This window comes from Notothenia rossii (assembly GCF_949606895.1).
Source record: "Notothenia rossii genome assembly, chromosome: 5".
Lineage (NCBI taxonomy): Eukaryota > Metazoa > Chordata > Actinopteri > Perciformes > Nototheniidae > Notothenia > Notothenia rossii.
In genome coordinates, this window is record NC_136903.1 from 73753278 (window position 1) to 73769688 (window position 16411).

Consider the following 16411-nt stretch of genomic DNA (forward strand, 5'->3'; position numbering starts at 1 on the left):
GCAGATTAACCTTGTTCAGACACCTGAGAGTCAGTATCGTCTCCTTTCCCTCAGACAGTACCCCCCCCCCCCCCCCCCCCCCTTGACCAACATTAACCTTTTACCCAGAGAGATCCCATAGGTCCAGTGCGGGGGCAGAGCGGAGCGGAGCGCTGTGATTGGTGCAGCCCAGGGAATGGGGCAACGCTGTGATTGGTGCAGCCCCGGGGATGTGATGACGTGACAAACAGCACGGAAACCGTATAGGCTCCGGTGAGATTTAAGGGGAGCAAACCTTGACAATGAATGTGCTGAGAACACATGTTTACAATGATGGGGGAGAGAGGAGGAATGGAGCTGCACAGGAGGATTACCAAAGACTGTGAGTTTCTGAATGAAGTATCAAGAAGAGACATTTTCCAGAACTTTCAAAAGGCTCAGGAGAGTAGTTTGTTCTATTTGAGTGTGACTTGTACCGTGTTAGTTTAATGAAGTTAAAGGTTGGTTTGAATGAGTTTGACTATAGTTGCTGGTGGCTTGTGAGTGTCAGGTGAACTTCAGTGTGCGAGATCGTCTGCTCTTGAAGATGTCCTCTATCGTTTGTTCAGGTTTAGTGGCTTCAAATGTGCTAATACCTGAATGTTTCCATTCCAACACCTCACAGTCTGTCTCTTGAAGCACAAGCACTCTTTGTCCAGCCTTTTGTGAACACACCTGAACCTCACAATGATTATTTGTATAACTTACACATGAATACATTCTCTTGCAGATGGTGCCTCTGTTGAACAGACTGACAGTCAAGGAAGCTAATGAAAGCCTCTACAGAGGTACACCAATGCGCTCACTGACCTGCATTGTCGCAGGGGACACATACCAAACTTATGTTAGATCAGTTATCACAAAAGCTGATATTATCACTGACTTCATTGTCCTGTACTACGTGAGATACACAATCCCTGTTCCCTAACAAACTGATTAAAGGGGGACAAGTCACACTGGCAGGACACTCACTTCCAGGGATGACAGATGTTCAGCTGCTGAAACATTCACCAGAAGAGTCTGTGTTTGGTGCCCAGCCTTCCCACAGGATGGCATCCACTGTGTCTGCGGGACCCCGCAGCGCCCTCGGCCCCTCGCGGCCCCCTCTGGTCGTCTGGCCTCCTTTGGACTTTGCTCTGGGAGCTTTCTCCTGCTGCGCTGCCTGTGTCTTCACCAACCCCCTGGAGGTGGTAAAGACTCGTCTGCAGCTTCAGGGAGAGCTGCGTGCACGGGGGTCCTACCAGAGACACTACCGCGGGGCCCTGCAGGCCCTGTGGGTGGTGGGCCGAACAGACGGGCTCCGGGGCCTGCAGAAGGGACTCTCTGCCGGGCTGATGTACCAGGGTGTGATGAACGGTGTGAGGCTGGGCTCCTACTCATACTGTGAATCTCTGGGCGTCACCTCCTTCCACGGGGGGAGTCTGCTGTCAGGGGCTGTGGCCGGGGCCCTGGGGGCCTTCATTGCCTCTCCTGCCTACCTGGTAAGTTTACTACAGTTTCTTTCTTTAAAGCAACCTCTATTTCAGAAGTTCCCCTCATCAAAGGATGCAGTTCTTGTGTGAGCAGTTTGAAGTGAATTTTACCCTCTTCAGACTCTCTTGTGTATTTTGTGTTAAAGTTCAAGGTCATTTTTCTTGTCCCTCTAGTCTAGAGTCTAGGGGACATTTGTTTTGCTGCCAGGGTTCGCAAAAAGAAAACCTCAGCGACAATAAAACACAGAGCCAGAGCATAGAAATGGAAATTAATACACATCTACCTGAAGTCTTACTGTCCATTTTAATTAGACATTATCAGTTTTTCTCTTTGGAAACCATTGATAGCTCCTGGTCACAATTGATCAGTATATCTCAGCTCTTTTATGTTTTCGATTAAATCAGTATGTATTACAACAAGCCATTGTAGTATATGCTATGTTGTGGCCAGCTACTGTATAACAAATGCATACCTAAAAGATGAATGTTACCGTTGAAACATAATCTTGGGTTGTAGTTGTCTCTTTTTTGTAAACATTTGAAATAAGTCCTCTTAATGTTGGACAATATATCTGCCATGAGGTCATTTGGGGGTTTCTGTATGAACCCTTAAGGTAAAAAACTAGATGTAATGGGAAATTGAAACCCCATGTACCACAATGGTGGCTCCTTAAATTAGGTTACACTCCAACTGTAACACGTTAAAGAAAACCAAATAAATTAAATAATTAACAGCCACTGTTGTTAACCACTGACTTAAAGAAGGTGTGAGCTCATGTGAAAAGACGATATGTGTAATTAATTACTTTTTGTGTTAAGCTTCAGATAAATTATGCAAAAGGGTTTAGTGTAACACTCTTTTTACTCAAACAGACTATGTAGTTTGAATACACCTGTTCTATGACCTCAACCATCAGACCATGTTTGCACCTGTTGTAGCAACAAAATGCATTTGTCAGCTTTGTAAACGCATTAGCGACAGCCACTATAAAGTGAAGTTAGATTACACTGTTCATTTACGCACAATGCTTGCGTAACACGATAAAGCAAGAGCTGTCCAAAGGTCATTCATATCAGTCACTATTAGTCATACTTTTTATGGTGTGTTTCTATAGTAAAGGAAAGGTTCTACTGTAAATCTGGATGATGCTCTTTCTATTTAAATCGCCTTACAAAGTATTATTTTCAAGACCAGCACGGACAGGTGAAAAAATGGCTGCGACTAACAATTTCAATGTACAAGTCGATTTGAGAATTGTATGAAGTGAAGTTAGAAAAACGTTTAGACACAACGATAACTTCTCTGTCACTAAAGGAAAATATAAAGAGGAAAGCTTCTAAAGGAGTTTAAAGAGGAAAACATGAAAACAACAGCAAATTATCTGTGTAAAATAAATGGGGACAGAAACACCTTCTATTACAATCTATTGAGATTTGAGTAATTAAGATGATATTCAAACCTGTGCATGATGTATAACATTTTAAATGGATTGGCCCATCCTCTAATCTGTGACTTTATGTACTCACTCAGTAAAGTCTATCAGATCCTCAAAAATACAGTTTTTTGTATTTTACTTGTGACCTGCCAAGGAACTACAAATGCAATTTAGTTTCAGGCTATGAAATTATGGTGGTAACCTTTATTTTTTTTAACTGTACATGGTCCGTTTTGAAACAACCTAATAATAAATTATTTGGAAAAAGGTATAAAAATACATTTGGAAAAACTTAAATTAAAAGGTGACATTTCAAACCACAAGCATTCAGCTTCAACAAAGGTATAGTAACTTAACATAATGTGAGAAAGGAAAGCCAACAAGCTCGATTTCAAAGAGGTCTCAAATGTCCTACATCTATTTTAATCCAGCATGAGCGCTCGTGAGGGAAGAGACATTATATGGGTGTATGTGGTCAGCTTAATCTCAGAGAAGGTTTTAATGACATCTACTTTGGAAAGAATACAAGATAAAACTATGATCTAAGGATGACTAATATACTTGTCCACATGGATGAGTAAAATATTTTTTGATTAACCACCGCATCACATCCAGGTCCCCTTCAGCTTTAAGTACATCTATAAAACAAGACGAGACTCAAAATGTTTAGACATTCACACCTGTCTGTCTCTGTTTCTTGAATTGCAATTTATGAATGTCCTCTGCATGTCTTTTAAATCGGCAGGAGTCGTGTTGTTGTGATTCTTTCTCAGTTGTCAGTCAATACATTTGAACCATCTTTGCACCGTCATGGAAACACAAACCAACCTTTTGCACCCTCATGGAAAGACAAAATAGTTTTGACAACACATTTGACTATATCTAGGTCACTAAATATACTCCACACTCCGCTTCCACCTACCCGCTGCTGCCAGAAATATACAGTATCGTGTGGCTGCTTGGTGCTGGCAGTGTTTGAAGGACGCAGGGCTGAAGGTCGTTTTTATTAAAAATTAAGATCAACTTGAGAGCCATTTTGGTTTTGTGCATGATATTACTGCGGTTTGATCTTTAGGGACTCAATTGAGGACTACTGAGGAATTTATTTCTCGCAACAAGATTATGTTATGTGACTCAAACCTGGTCATTATTAGCAGAGTTACCTGTCATTGTTGCATCTGACACGGACATTAACTGACGTATGCACAATAATTAGTCTGTTTTTTATGGCCTAGAATTTAATATTGGCTGAATGCTGATTAATCATTTGTGCTTCATTGTTCCCTACAGGTGAAGACCCACCTGCAGGCTCAGACTGTGGAGGCCATAGCAGTAGGCCACCAGCATAACCACCTGGTAAGACACATGAATACATTATTCGTTGTTTCATCTGAAAGGATGTCATAGTAAACATGTCATCAAATGCTTAGGAAAATAGTATGCGTTTTACATAAAAAATGAAAAGCCTTCTTTATTTTTCCTATAATTTAGGAAGACAATGCGATAACACTATATCTAGATACTCTATATACTGATTTTAATGTCTGTAAGTTGTAGGGATGAATGAATACAAATACAGCTCTGATCACAAGATCCAGTGGTCTCAATGCCATCAAGAAACGTTCTTACACAAACGGCATTGCACTACTGTTATAGTCAGACTACATACAGTGCGCTGATGTGAAACAATACATGCATTGGAAAAGGCTTTTCAATCCATTCAACATATTTCCATCAACATCTACCACCACATGATATACACCGTATCATTAAGTGCTATTATCTGTTACTTCCAGCACACCAATGCCTTTGTTTTCTTCTTTTCAGGGAGTGTCTGATGCCTTTGTTACCATATATAGAAGAGACGGTGTAATTGGTCTGTGGAGGGGTGTGAATGGGGCCGTGCCTCGAGTCATGATGGGATCAGCTGCTCAACTGGCAACCTTCACGTCAGCCAAGGAATGGTTGTCACATTCCCAGGTAGAGGAGATAAACAGCTGACAGTTTTATAACACTTATTTAACAGTTGTCGTCAATCCATCAGCCAAAAAGTAAACAAGTCAACATCTGTTTGTAATCCATTTATTTTATTTTATGTAGTGGGTTAGTCCTAACAGCTGGCTCACGACTTTGATAGCCGCCATGATCAGCGGAGTAGCTGTCGCCGTCAGCATGACACCTTTTGACGTCATCAGTACACGACTATACAATCAGCCCGTGGATGAGTTTCGTAGGGTGAGTTTAAATAACCTATGTTAAGTCCTCGACTAAAGAAAGTCTTAGTTCCTTAACACTCTTTTGTTGATTAATGAATTAGTTGATTTAATCAACAGATGTGTAACGCTTAGTTTCTCCGTAGAGATTTGTGCAAAACATCTATTTCAATTGTGTTTTGTGCTTCAAAGTAAATGAAAATAAATAATTTTGGATTAAAATAGCAATAGAATAATGACTAAATCAAATAGATACTCTTTTCATAAAAATGTGTTATTTCGCTAAATAATGGCACAAAAACGTTTTTTATAAGAATTCTGGCCAATCAAACTAACACTGTTTTCTGATCCATCTTTCAGGGGCGTCTGTACCATGGATTTTCAGATTGTATGCTGAAGGTGTGCCAGGCTGAGGGCCTGAGGGGCTTTTATAAAGGCATGGGCCCTGTCTTCCTGCGCTTGGCCCCACACACAATGCTCAGCATGCTGTTCTGGGATCTGTTGAGGCAACAGACAGTGAAGGATCAACAGGGCTGAAACATCCTGAACCTCTGACTCCACTCGGCTACTCTAACCTTAACACTGAATATCGGACCTTCCTACAGACGAGTCATATCAATCTTGTCTTCTAACATTTTCTCAGAACAAGAATGAGCGTATTTTACGTGGAACAATTTAAGTGACACTCCCTGTGTTTGAAGAAAAGAAGACGGATCAGCATCAAATGCTTCACAAAGTTCGAAACATGTGGCACAGACTCAAACTAACGTTTTCAGGGCTTCCTACAATTTCTTAAATATATTTAAATGTATGCTGTCAAACTACCAAGTTTTGCCTTTAATACCTCAAAATGAATTGCATGTGTCTGCTGGCAGTAAAGCTAAAAAGAGAGGAGTGAGAGTCCTGATGGCTCGCAGTCATATTAATTTAGTTCAGATAGAAACACAAGCCTGGATTATTAAAACACGAGCTCTGTATTATATGTATCTCCCAGTGTGGCTGCCGTGATTTGTTGCAGGTTAAATCATTCTATTTGCCTTGTCTGTTAAATGTGAGAAAAAAACATCGGATGGGAATGTTTTTATTTGCTGACATATCAAATTGAGGTTTTTATGTACAGAATTGCAACCTAAAAATACTTCAAGCCTTTGAATATTAACAATAATAAGTTGTTTTGTATATATAAAATGTATTTAATAAATTCGTTTTTTTGTATCCTCTTGGACATCATTGCAGCATCTTTTAATTACTTAATATCTAAGATGCATTGTAAGCAAAGGGTGATTCTATTTAATCTGGTTAAACAGGGATCTGTTAGCCTAGTTTTTGAGAGGATTTCAGCCTCTTTGATCAGCAAATGATTAGAATGACGACGAACAAACTCCAATCACATTTGACCTTTGGACCTTAAACATGGAGCTCAGTAAGGGGAGGAAATAAAGGCAGCGTGAAGGTTTGGCACTCAGCATTAACTGACTTGTAGTTTTTAAACAGGTTTTTAGATTGAAAAGCATGGGTGGGTGATCATAGCACGGTATCTACTGTATATTATAAGGAAACCATAAAAATGTTCTTTCCCTTCTCCTGGATCCTGGGAATTTTTGAATGGATTATTTTAGATTCCAACCCACTAGACTGTTTCTTTCAAGGTGAGTCGATCATATGTTTATATCTTCAGCGAAATAAAAATCTGACTTTGGGTAGAGTACTTTCTTTGTATACTTATTTTTTGGCTGTGGTGTTACTTATGCTTCAAAGGTATTGTGGGTGCCTGTGGTATAGCAGTGCTGTGCAACTTGTTGAGAGTCTACAACTTTATTCAAACATGCAGGTGAGTTATTTGAAAGGAGAAAACTGTGTATTGTATGTATGTGTTTATATGTGTATGTGTGCATTTTTTGTCTGATTACCCCCATCTACACAGTGGTTCTGAGACTGAAACTGAAAGCAAACAGGACTCCTCCTCAACTGGCAGTCGTCTGAGAGGAACCTGGACCACATCTCTCCAGTTCTGGTTCCTGACGGTCCTTCTGTCTCTGGTGGGATCGAGGGTTTCCTCTCTGATCGTGCTGGAGTTTTCTCTCAGAGCTGTTTCTTCCTGGGCAACAGCACGACTGGTGAGTGTCCCAAACACATCTTTTAGGGGGGCATTATGGCCTTAACAATATAAAATAATCTATCATATTTCTTTTTTATATATTGTTTGAAAAATAGGTTATGCTTATGTTTCTCTTTAATTTCAGTTCATTCTGCTCTAAGATAAATGATCTTAGGTAAATGATAAAGTACTTTTAAGTAGTTTTTTATTCAAACAGAGTTGAACTGAATATGGCTTAACCATGTGTTTATTTAACTTTTTATTAAATGACCAGAAAACATGCTTTATTGTGTTTTTTGTGATTTTTAAATATAATAACAGTAGATTACATTTGTATCGCGCCTTTCAAGGGACCCAAGGCCACTTTACATGGTGAACAAACAAACAAACAAACAAACAACCAAAGGGGAAAATAATAAAGTAAAGCATTTAATAAATAGCAGTAGGAGTGGAAGCAGGGGGAACAATGTGAAATGACACCCTACCACAGTGTTCAACATGTAGATATTTCCAATGCTTGTCTAACCTATTTTCATCCAAACTCCTAAACCAATGTTAACTCAGGATGCTGATGGCAGAAGCCTGGAGCAGCTGCTGATCCAGAGCCAGTTCACTCTGGGTTGTGGGCTCTCCTGTGCTCTGGGCTACCTCCATCAGGGGGCTCCACACAGCTCCCTCAGCCTCTTTCTGGCAGCTGCTCTCAGCTGGGCACTGGCAAGTGTCAGCCACAGTCTGTGGAGCCATGTGGCCAGACTCTACCCACTTCATAGCACAGAGCTTCACTGTGGGAAGTGCATCACCCTCCTGGCCTCCGGACACACCATACTGGCTTCACTGCAAAGAGCGGTCGTCTTGGTCTTCGCTCTAGCAGCTGTGGCTTCCACCGCCACGGTTTATGACCACTTCCTGTCCCAGAAGGATGCACTCAAGTTTTGGACTCCATTGACGCTTTGCTACTCCATCCTGGTGGTCTACGTCCAAGGTGATTGTCTAGCCTTGTATAGAGGTCAGGAAAATGGTCTTTAAGAAGATTTCTCGTTTTCTTTAATGAGATCAGATAACCTTGTTTAATATTGTGCATTTCTAACAGTAGGCCATAAGGGATGCACCTAAAAATGGCACCAATAAAACAATACATGGAAAATTAGGTTATAGAATACCACAAAAACACAATAATAAATATTATTGTTGTATACGTTTTGTTGTTTATTTTGCACAGAGGATCAGCAGCGTAAGCCCGGCACAGAAGCTCTGTTTCACACTGTGGTGCTGCGGCTGGGAGCCCTGCTGGTGCTGGTACTGACCGTGGGCAACTGGTCTGATGTGCTCCACGTCCTCATCACTTTTCTGGGGGAAGCGGTCAGCCTGCTGCCCTCTCAGGATCTGCTGAGAGCCTCGTTACAGGTCTGTGTGAATAAACTCTTCACTCAGGGATTTTACATATTTGATGTTCCCTTTTTGGACTGCGATTTATCGAGTATAACTATTTCTCTATTAAAGAACTGTTGTGCGACTTGTAAGTAATTTTAAGAAATCTGAAAATTACATTTATTTTGTCATGCTTCACTTTTAGGAAGAAGAAACTACGAAAAAAATATCAACCGAACTTCAATCACAAAAGGAAGGATCGTAGGATGGACACATCATCAGATGACAGTTGATGGAGCACCCAAAATCTATCACGAAACCGGACACTACCTCAAATTTCAATGAATCCTAATAACACTGTTTACATAATAAAAGAATACACACTTGAAGGCCATAATTGTAGACTAACTGTTATTGGTATTATTTTTTTTAAACAGAAGGCAAGAGGAGGATTTTGCACCATTTAGCTGCTGCTTTTCAGTATGAACTGGGAGATGTGGAGATGTTTCTGTTATTATTGATACTTTTGTTATGATAAAGGGATTGTCAAGTTGCTTATTAAATATATTGCATTACAGATCATTTTTCTATTGTAGCAGAATAATTGTACCAAACAGACTTTTAAAAGTTATTTGATAAGAACAAAGATGAGCAGAAAGCTGATGAAATGTCCACACCAATGTCCACACCAAGACCTCCACCGCCTCCCTCGTGTTCAATGGTGCCAAGGTTCATACAACAGCATAAAGTACAGTATGTGGGGCAGAGCAACAAAAGCAGATCTTCCTAACTGTGGGTCTGCACACATTTTTGGTCAGGGATTGTAAATATTTTACAATTAATAAAGTAGCCTTTTGATGCATTTTTGACACACTAATTATACGTATGTATATTAGATCTTCTAAACAACTTCACACTTTGAAGACATTATTTCAGAAACACTTCCTTTATGAATAAAACCTTTAAAATATTTTTGATGAGTAGCACAGAAATTGGAGAGTAGGTACATTTTAAACATAAGGGTGCCGTATTGGTACCAAATATCCAATTACAGGAACCATAAGTCACTAGTTAAAGGGACACTCCACTAATATTCCACATGATATGAGTTACTCGTCAACGTAAGAAGTATGATGCAGAAGTAAATGATATCCTGTGCCTTTGAAAGGAACTTTGTAAACTATTTTTGGAAGGGGGGACGTCCTATGAAAGACCAGTTGCATTTTGGAGAATGCAGTCTTGGTTTTTGGCTGTAGACCCTTAGAAGGGACATTATCTTGGCCTCCAGCTCTCACCATTTCCCCAAACTTTATTACTGAAGTACTTCTTGCATGTTACTCAAAGCAGTAATCCTGCTCTCACTTGTGGTGTTTGGCTAAACTAACAGCGTTTCTCCTTGAGAAGTATTGGTTCTACCCCTGCAGATGTTTGCAATCAGGAAATCAACATCAACAACATGCAATCATCATTGTTTTTATATCTACTGGGCCTCTTCCTGTTGCTTTCTCTTCATTTCCCTGCATTCTGTATCCATTGTTCTCACCAAAGTAGACACAAAACTCCGGATTAAAGTAAAACGTTATTTTGGGATGCTGGAAAGTGAACTGAAACTTAATTCTGTAGAAGCATTGAGGAGGTTCAGAGGGTTTAATGAGGATCTTGGCTGTAGGGGGGGGCGGAGCTTGGAGGTCTGGGGATTGTGTCATCGGTAGGCATGCTCCCTCCTGCAGCCGTGACATCACCGCAGCATTCCTTTCCACAGAGCAGGAACAACAGAGACCCCCATCACTCCCCTCAGCCCGTCTCCTGTTAACCCTCTCTCACTCTTCTTCCACTCTGACCCACACCGATCACTTTTATTCTCACTCCATCCTCCCTTTTGAGCGTAGAGGGTTTGCCTCAGGAAGCCCATCCCAATATTTGCTGATCAGCAGACCTGATATGTTTCTCTAGTGGAGGGCAGCAAACACAACAAAGCAGCTTTTTCAGAGCTCTCACAGACATCACTCAATGCCCCCCCCCCATCCTCTCCTAATACACCAATATCTCCTCCTGCACAATGCCCTGATTCATTGCACTGTAATGCTGCTGCTGCTCCTATACGGCCGCCTTCAACCACGAAAGCTCCACCAGGAGAGTCTGATGAAGCCCCCCCACATATTATCAGACGTCGGTGGGGCACAAATGGAAGCAATGCCATGTGACACTGATAGTGAGTCAAGGCTTAAGTGATATAATGTAGTGGGGGAAGGGAAGAAGGAAAGAGGGAGAAGAAAAAAGGAGGCAGACTCAATGAGGGAGGTCGGGAAAATAAAGCTGACAGAACAATAAGGCAGAGCTGCACAGGAGAGAGAAAGAGGACAGTGAGATAGAGAGTTGCTGGAAAAGGCAGGTACAGTCACATCCTGCTGGCATGCAAAAAGATAAAGAAGTGGGAGGTGGCTGGTGCCTATCTAAGGGCAACAACCTTATGAGATACTCTGTGATACTGTATATTACATTGTAAAAAAGTCTGACTGTGTGTTTTTTTGTTGGATTGCCCAACTGTTGCATGACTCTCTTTGTGTGTCTTTGTGCATGTGTGTGTGATTGTGTTGGTGTGTGTGTGTTTGTGTGAGTCAGCCAAGTTTTCATAATGCATGAATGTGTCGTTTTGAATGTGTTTTTTACTGCACTTTGCTCGAGATTAACTGTTCACCTTTTACGGTCGGGAGGGGAGGAGGTATTGTCATTCGGCCAGAGAAGGAGGAGGGGTCGACGGACGAGAGAGTTGGAGGGAGGTGCAGAAGGAAAAGGAGTGGCCTTCTGCTGATAGTCGCCCGAGTAAAGCCTTCTCTCAGTGGCAGCTCACAGGAGGGAAAACAAACCAGAAGTTCTGAGATACAGAGCAGGGAAGGAGAAAGAAGAAAAGACAGAGCTGTCTTCAAACCGCATTTTCTCCCAGGTATGTAAGGGCAGCTTACAGACAGAGTGAGTGGGTTTTAAGAAAACTGTTGATCCAGGTTTGTGCTTTCTGTCTGTACAACCATTCATTTTGACTAATGAGAGCTGTAAGTGTGTGAGTTTACCTCTCTGAAGTGAGAGAGAGCACTCCCACAAAGTTGACTGAGAGGATGTGTACAATTATTATTGAGATAATAGGGACACAATGCCATGGCCACTATTGGTATGCTGTTTTTCTTACACTCCAAGGTACCTAAACAAATGAAGTCATGTGTTGAGTCTGTGAAGTGTTTCTGAAGGACTACTGAACATTACATATGGCAAGCAATGTACATCATACCTGTTCTGTCCTCCTTTTAGGCTGTGTGTGGGTTGTATACAGCCATGGCATCAGCAGCTACATCAAAAAGGTTGGTGTCCTCTGTCTTCATCACTCTGGCGCCTCCTCACCGAGCCACTGTGACACCGCAGCAGCCCGTCCTCAAAGCTCACAGCGCCCCGGCCAGAGACAAGCCTCAAACTGCTGTACGAGTCAGCCCAAGTGACAACATCCCCGTCAGCAGACTTAAGAAAGAGGACAACTCACAGTCTGAGTCTGAGGGCAGTTTAGAGAGCAAAGGCCAGACTCGTCAGGAGGCCTCAGTTAGACATTCAGACCCCAAGAGCCCCAAACCTGCCCAACCTGAACCCAGCAGAGGAAAGATTCAAGAAGATGAAAGAGGGCCTGCAGGTATTCATGATAATATATTTGTATCAGTGTAAACTATTGTTTTGCAAGTTTTAGACCTGTCTTTCCAAAATCTCAGAACCATCAGCAGCACACTAGTTACCTGGTTCTGTGTCAAGTTTTTAACTTTCCAACATTCATCTGACAAAGTTATAACAATGTAATGCTAATCGGTGAAATCATAGCTCTTTTCTCACACTTAAGTTCTATCTCTAAGGAACAGCTGCTACCGATCTTCTTGAAACATGCAGACATTTTTCCACTTTAGTTTGACTATGAGGAGCAAAACACTTATTTAGGAGGCATAACTTCATAAGCATCTTTTTCTCCCTTTATTTTATTTTCTCATTTATAATTAGCACTTTTTTCTCTTTTCTTTCTTCTCTAATTATTTTTTGGATGGGTGGCATTTTCTGTATGTATGCACATGTATATATATTTGTGTATAATATTTTGATTTTCTTATTACAACTATCCTCAGTTCTAACTTGAAAAATATCCATTACATGTCACTTGTTAGACGCTTTTATCCAAAGCGACTTACATACTCAATACTGTGGACAATCCCCACAGGAGCAATTTGGGGTGAAGTGTCTTGCCCAGGGACACAACGACATGCTGACTGCAGTGGGCTTTGAACCTGTGACCCCCTGATCCGAACACCAACGAGATCCTACAAGTTACTAAAAATAATATTTTTTCTTGCCAAACAGAGCTCTTCCCTGCTCCTCCTCCTGATGCAGCACTTCCTTCATCTTTGGGAACATCGCTCTCTGAAGAATCAGCACTTCCTCCACCTCCACCTCCACCTGCACAGACGCCTCCCTCCAGCTCTCTGACCCCAGGCCAGCAGCCCATTTACAACAGAGAGGTATGCACACCTCTGTCACATTTGCATCACTAAAATGTTCATGTCGACCACTGTCATTTACTGTTTTAAACACAAAACTTCACTTAAAAAAAACCCACCAGTATTGAAGGATTACAACTGTCGATATAAGTATTTACTATGCATTGGTTTCAATGCATAATCTTCAAACACAAAGAGTGATACTTAAAAAAAAAACTTAAATAAATGCACTTTCCAAAATGTAGATATCTTCATGATAAATGTTTGGTTCTCATTAATGACAGATTAATGAGATACTTGTATACTCAGAATCTTGTAATTATAATTACTTGTAAATCCTCAAAAGGCATTTGTTTCTGCAAAGTTGATTTTATTCTACAACCTCCTATCCAGTTTGACCTCTATGAGGTTATGTCTTCCTTTACCTTTCTAGTAGCTTCAACCATGACCACTTTCTGTTATTGTTTTTAAATCAAGCATTTTATAAATAGTGCCAACTTCTGCTCCAGGTTACAGTTGACTTGTACATTAAGCATGCACCTTTCATTTAAGGTGGAAACAAGCACACCATCTAGTGGGTTAAAACAAGATGAACAATCCCATGGGATCCAAAATAATGGGCAAGACACGAGCAGGGAGAGTAGAGGTAACATGATCTCTATTTACACACTCTTCCACTTTGACAATACACATATTATTATGAGCCGCTTTGACATTTGATGTTTGTGTACTCTGCAGAGGTGTGTGGCTTCTGCAGGAAACCTGTGGCTCTATCTGAACCCGCAATAGAGGCCTTGAACAGGACGTACCATGATGGTTGCTTTCAGTGTAGATCTTGTCACATTCCCCTGGCTGGTAAACAGTACTACAACAAAGCAGGAATCCCCCTCTGTGAAGACTGCTACCAGGTAGATAGTGCCCTGCACGATTGATTGTTTTTGGATTCTTATTTACTTCTAATCATTCATGCTTTACGTTAATGCTAACTGTTCTCTTAAGACTGCTTTGATGTTTTACATATTTGAATATGGGTGTTTCCATACCTTCCAGGTGGCTATAGTTAGCTTGCACAGAATTGAAGATTATCCAACGTGTCACCTGTTGTTAATGATGTTGTGTTATCATTGCATGGTGTGGTAAAAAACAAAACAAAATATGAGATTCAAAAACCGTACATATGATATTTAAGCGGTTTGGTTAAACAGTAGAATTTTTAAATTATTATTTTGTGAGAGAAGTGTATTCCATAACCCTTTTTTCTCTCTCTTAGGCTAGTCTGGAGCTTTGCTGGGCCTGTGGGGAGGTTATCACAGATCATGTGATCCGTGCACTGGAGCGAGCGTACCACCTTTCTTGTTTTACCTGTGCAACATGTAAACAGGAAATTGGAGAGCAAGCTTTTGCTCAGGGAGAAGTTGGGGAGGTGTATTGCCTCCGGGACTATTACAGGTATGATTGTTAAAATTGTGTCAAGCAAATCGCATGGAAACAATCCACAAGCTCACCTTGAGTATTGATGACTTTAAACTGGCTATGTTTGAAAGGTGCTATGCAAATGAAGTTGCCTCGACTTATCTAATATTATTTTCTCTCTAAAATGTTGTCCATAAAGGAAGTATGCTCCAAAGTGTAATGCCTGCAACAAGCTAATCATTCCAAAAGAAGATGGTACTGACAGCTATAATGTTCAATGCCTGGGAAACTCATACCATGAGAACTGCTACAGATGTGAGGTAGGAACACAGTGTGTAGCAAACTGCACTGTACACAATGACCGGTGTGCAAACACACATTAATCATCACCAGTGGATAAGTCTTTCTTATCGTCTGCAGGTGTGTGTCATCCAGCTCTCTCCTGAACCAAATGAACGCGGCTGCTATCCATTGGAGGGGAAGTTGCTCTGCAAAACCTGCCATCTGGACCTGGTTTCTGGCCAGCACTAACACTGGCCTTGGAGCCGAGACAAATGAATGAAAAAATGTCACCACTCCAGGTTTAAAAATAATAGGTGACTTTGCATGTGCATTTTACTCTGGATTGCAAATGTCACACATATTTTTCCACAATGAAATATGTTTTTTTTTTCTTTCTTATTCTGGATTTTTTTTATTACAATATATCGTGCTTTCTGAAAATCCTCCTTTTCTTATTTTATACTTGATACATTTGCACTCAATAAAATACAAAATGCACCAAATATATTTATGCAACAGCCTTTTCCGAAATGTACGGCGAGCATTATTTGAGTTTTTTGTAAAAATCTTAATCAGTATAGGCCTAGTGTTTCTCAATCACATTAACCCTTTGTATCAAAAAAAACTTTAAAAAGGTAAACTAATATATTTTATCTAGAAGCAGGCTCCAACATCTCCAACATGATATTAGCTAAATACACACATACACTTTAATTAAGGATAACAATGGGAAAGAAGATTAACATTTAACTCACAACTGTTATATTGGGGAGGAAATTGACCACGGATATTAGAGCTTGAATAAAATAAAGTGTAACAGATACAATAGCATATCTTAAAGCAATTATTATGGACCAACACTTGAAGATGCTTTTGATGTGACTTCATTTAGAATATATGAAGATTTTTTACGGACCATATATGTTGTACTTTTGCCTGAAAAATAGAACTATTCACAATGAATTGATGTTTCAAGGTTAAAGTCTAATTCAGATCCCAGCTGAAATGTCTCGTTATTTATGTTCTGTATAACAAAATTACATTTGTGTATAAATATATTTCTTTGTATCAGACACATATTAAAACATTTTCTGTAAAAAAAATAAAAACATTTGTGTTTTTTTCTGGTCTTTAAAGTGAGCTTATATAACTTAAGCCATTCCCCTAACTCTAATCAATATCTTCCCCTTCTCATCATGAACATAGATCTCTGGGTTTCAGACATTTGAAAACATTTTATGTCCTTGGAATGTGTGATGTACATTATTCACTATCTTCTGACATTAGAAATGTAACAATAAATTGATTAACTGATCCAGAGGTTTATATGTAGGCTAGTCCTAGTTTTTGCTTGTGTTCACAAACAATACAAAAAAAACATTGATTGTGGTTGCAATTATCAGCAGCCCATTAGGAACTATTTGTCAGGGAATAGGTTCAACATAAAGGAAAATGTTAGATTCCTTTATTTAAAGCGTTACCGCAAAAGTGTCATAGCAGGTAAACAAGGGAGAAAATATTATAGCTAACATGTTAAACAATGCTAGTGAACTGTTATGCTTAGTGAACATATAAGCTATGCTTTGCCCAT

General features: G+C 40.3%; 3 protein-coding genes across 5 annotated transcripts; all 3 read left to right on the top strand.

Annotated features, from left to right (window-relative positions):
• The first annotated feature begins 210 nt into the window (after positions 1-210).
• On the top strand, positions 211-6364 carry slc25a34 (solute carrier family 25 member 34). The gene is made up of 6 exons (XM_079680677.1): positions 211-361; positions 749-1499; positions 4217-4282; positions 4754-4906; positions 5027-5161; positions 5500-6364. The coding sequence occupies exons 2-6, from the start codon at positions 999-1001 to the stop codon at positions 5674-5676; spliced, it is 1032 nt and encodes a 343-aa protein (XP_079536803.1). The 5' UTR covers positions 211-361; positions 749-998; the 3' UTR covers positions 5677-6364.
• A 140-nt stretch (positions 6365-6504) lies between these two features.
• Positions 6505-8942, top strand: LOC307038987 (transmembrane protein 82-like). Of its 3 annotated transcripts, XM_079680676.1 has the most exons (6): positions 6505-6788; positions 6898-6970; positions 7064-7256; positions 7802-8243; positions 8457-8641; positions 8811-8942. In XM_079680676.1, exons 1-6 carry the CDS (start codon positions 6707-6709, stop codon positions 8868-8870), a joined length of 1035 nt encoding a protein of 344 aa, XP_079536802.1. In that variant the 5' UTR covers positions 6505-6706; the 3' UTR covers positions 8871-8942. The 3 variants fall into 3 exon arrangements, with proteins under 3 accessions (XP_079536802.1, XP_079536800.1, XP_079536801.1); XM_079680674.1 differs by lacking the exon at positions 8811-8942 and having other exon boundaries at positions 8457-8767; XM_079680675.1 differs by lacking the exon at positions 8811-8942 and having other exon boundaries at positions 7802-8219; positions 8457-8767.
• Positions 8943-11331: 2389 nt separating this feature from the next.
• Positions 11332-15943, top strand: fblim1 (filamin binding LIM protein 1). Its single transcript, XM_079680673.1, has 8 exons — positions 11332-11549; positions 11909-12278; positions 12989-13146; positions 13678-13771; positions 13864-14033; positions 14396-14574; positions 14738-14858; positions 14959-15943. The coding sequence occupies exons 2-8, from the start codon at positions 11933-11935 to the stop codon at positions 15067-15069; spliced, it is 1179 nt and encodes a 392-aa protein (XP_079536799.1). The 5' UTR covers positions 11332-11549; positions 11909-11932; the 3' UTR covers positions 15070-15943.
• The last annotated feature ends 468 nt before the right edge of the window (positions 15944-16411 follow it).

Bases quoted from the DNA above. Each gene is read 5' to 3' on its own strand.
- LOC307038987 (XM_079680674.1), top strand. From the start codon at position 6,707: ATGTTCTTTCCCTTCTCCTGGATCCTGGGAATTTTTGAATGGATTATT. The intron at 6,789-6,897 runs GTGAGTCGATCA...TATGCTTCAAAG, and splicing joins ACTAGACTGTTTCTTTCAAG to GTATTGTGGGTGCCTGTGGT. The intron at 8,244-8,456 runs GTCAGGAAAATG...TATTTTGCACAG, and splicing joins TTGTCTAGCCTTGTATAGAG to AGGATCAGCAGCGTAAGCCC.
- slc25a34 (XM_079680677.1), top strand. From the start codon at position 999: ATGACAGATGTTCAGCTGCTGAAACATTCACCAGAAGAGTCTGTGTTT. The intron at 1,500-4,216 runs GTAAGTTTACTA...TGTTCCCTACAG, and splicing joins TTGCCTCTCCTGCCTACCTG to GTGAAGACCCACCTGCAGGC. The intron at 5,162-5,499 runs GTGAGTTTAAAT...TCCATCTTTCAG, and splicing joins CCGTGGATGAGTTTCGTAGG to GGGCGTCTGTACCATGGATT.
- fblim1 (XM_079680673.1), top strand. From the start codon at position 11,933: ATGGCATCAGCAGCTACATCAAAAAGGTTGGTGTCCTCTGTCTTCATC. The intron at 14,034-14,395 runs GTAGATAGTGCC...TCTCTCTCTTAG, and splicing joins TCTGTGAAGACTGCTACCAG to GCTAGTCTGGAGCTTTGCTG. The intron at 14,575-14,737 runs GTATGATTGTTA...TTGTCCATAAAG, and splicing joins TGCCTCCGGGACTATTACAG to GAAGTATGCTCCAAAGTGTA.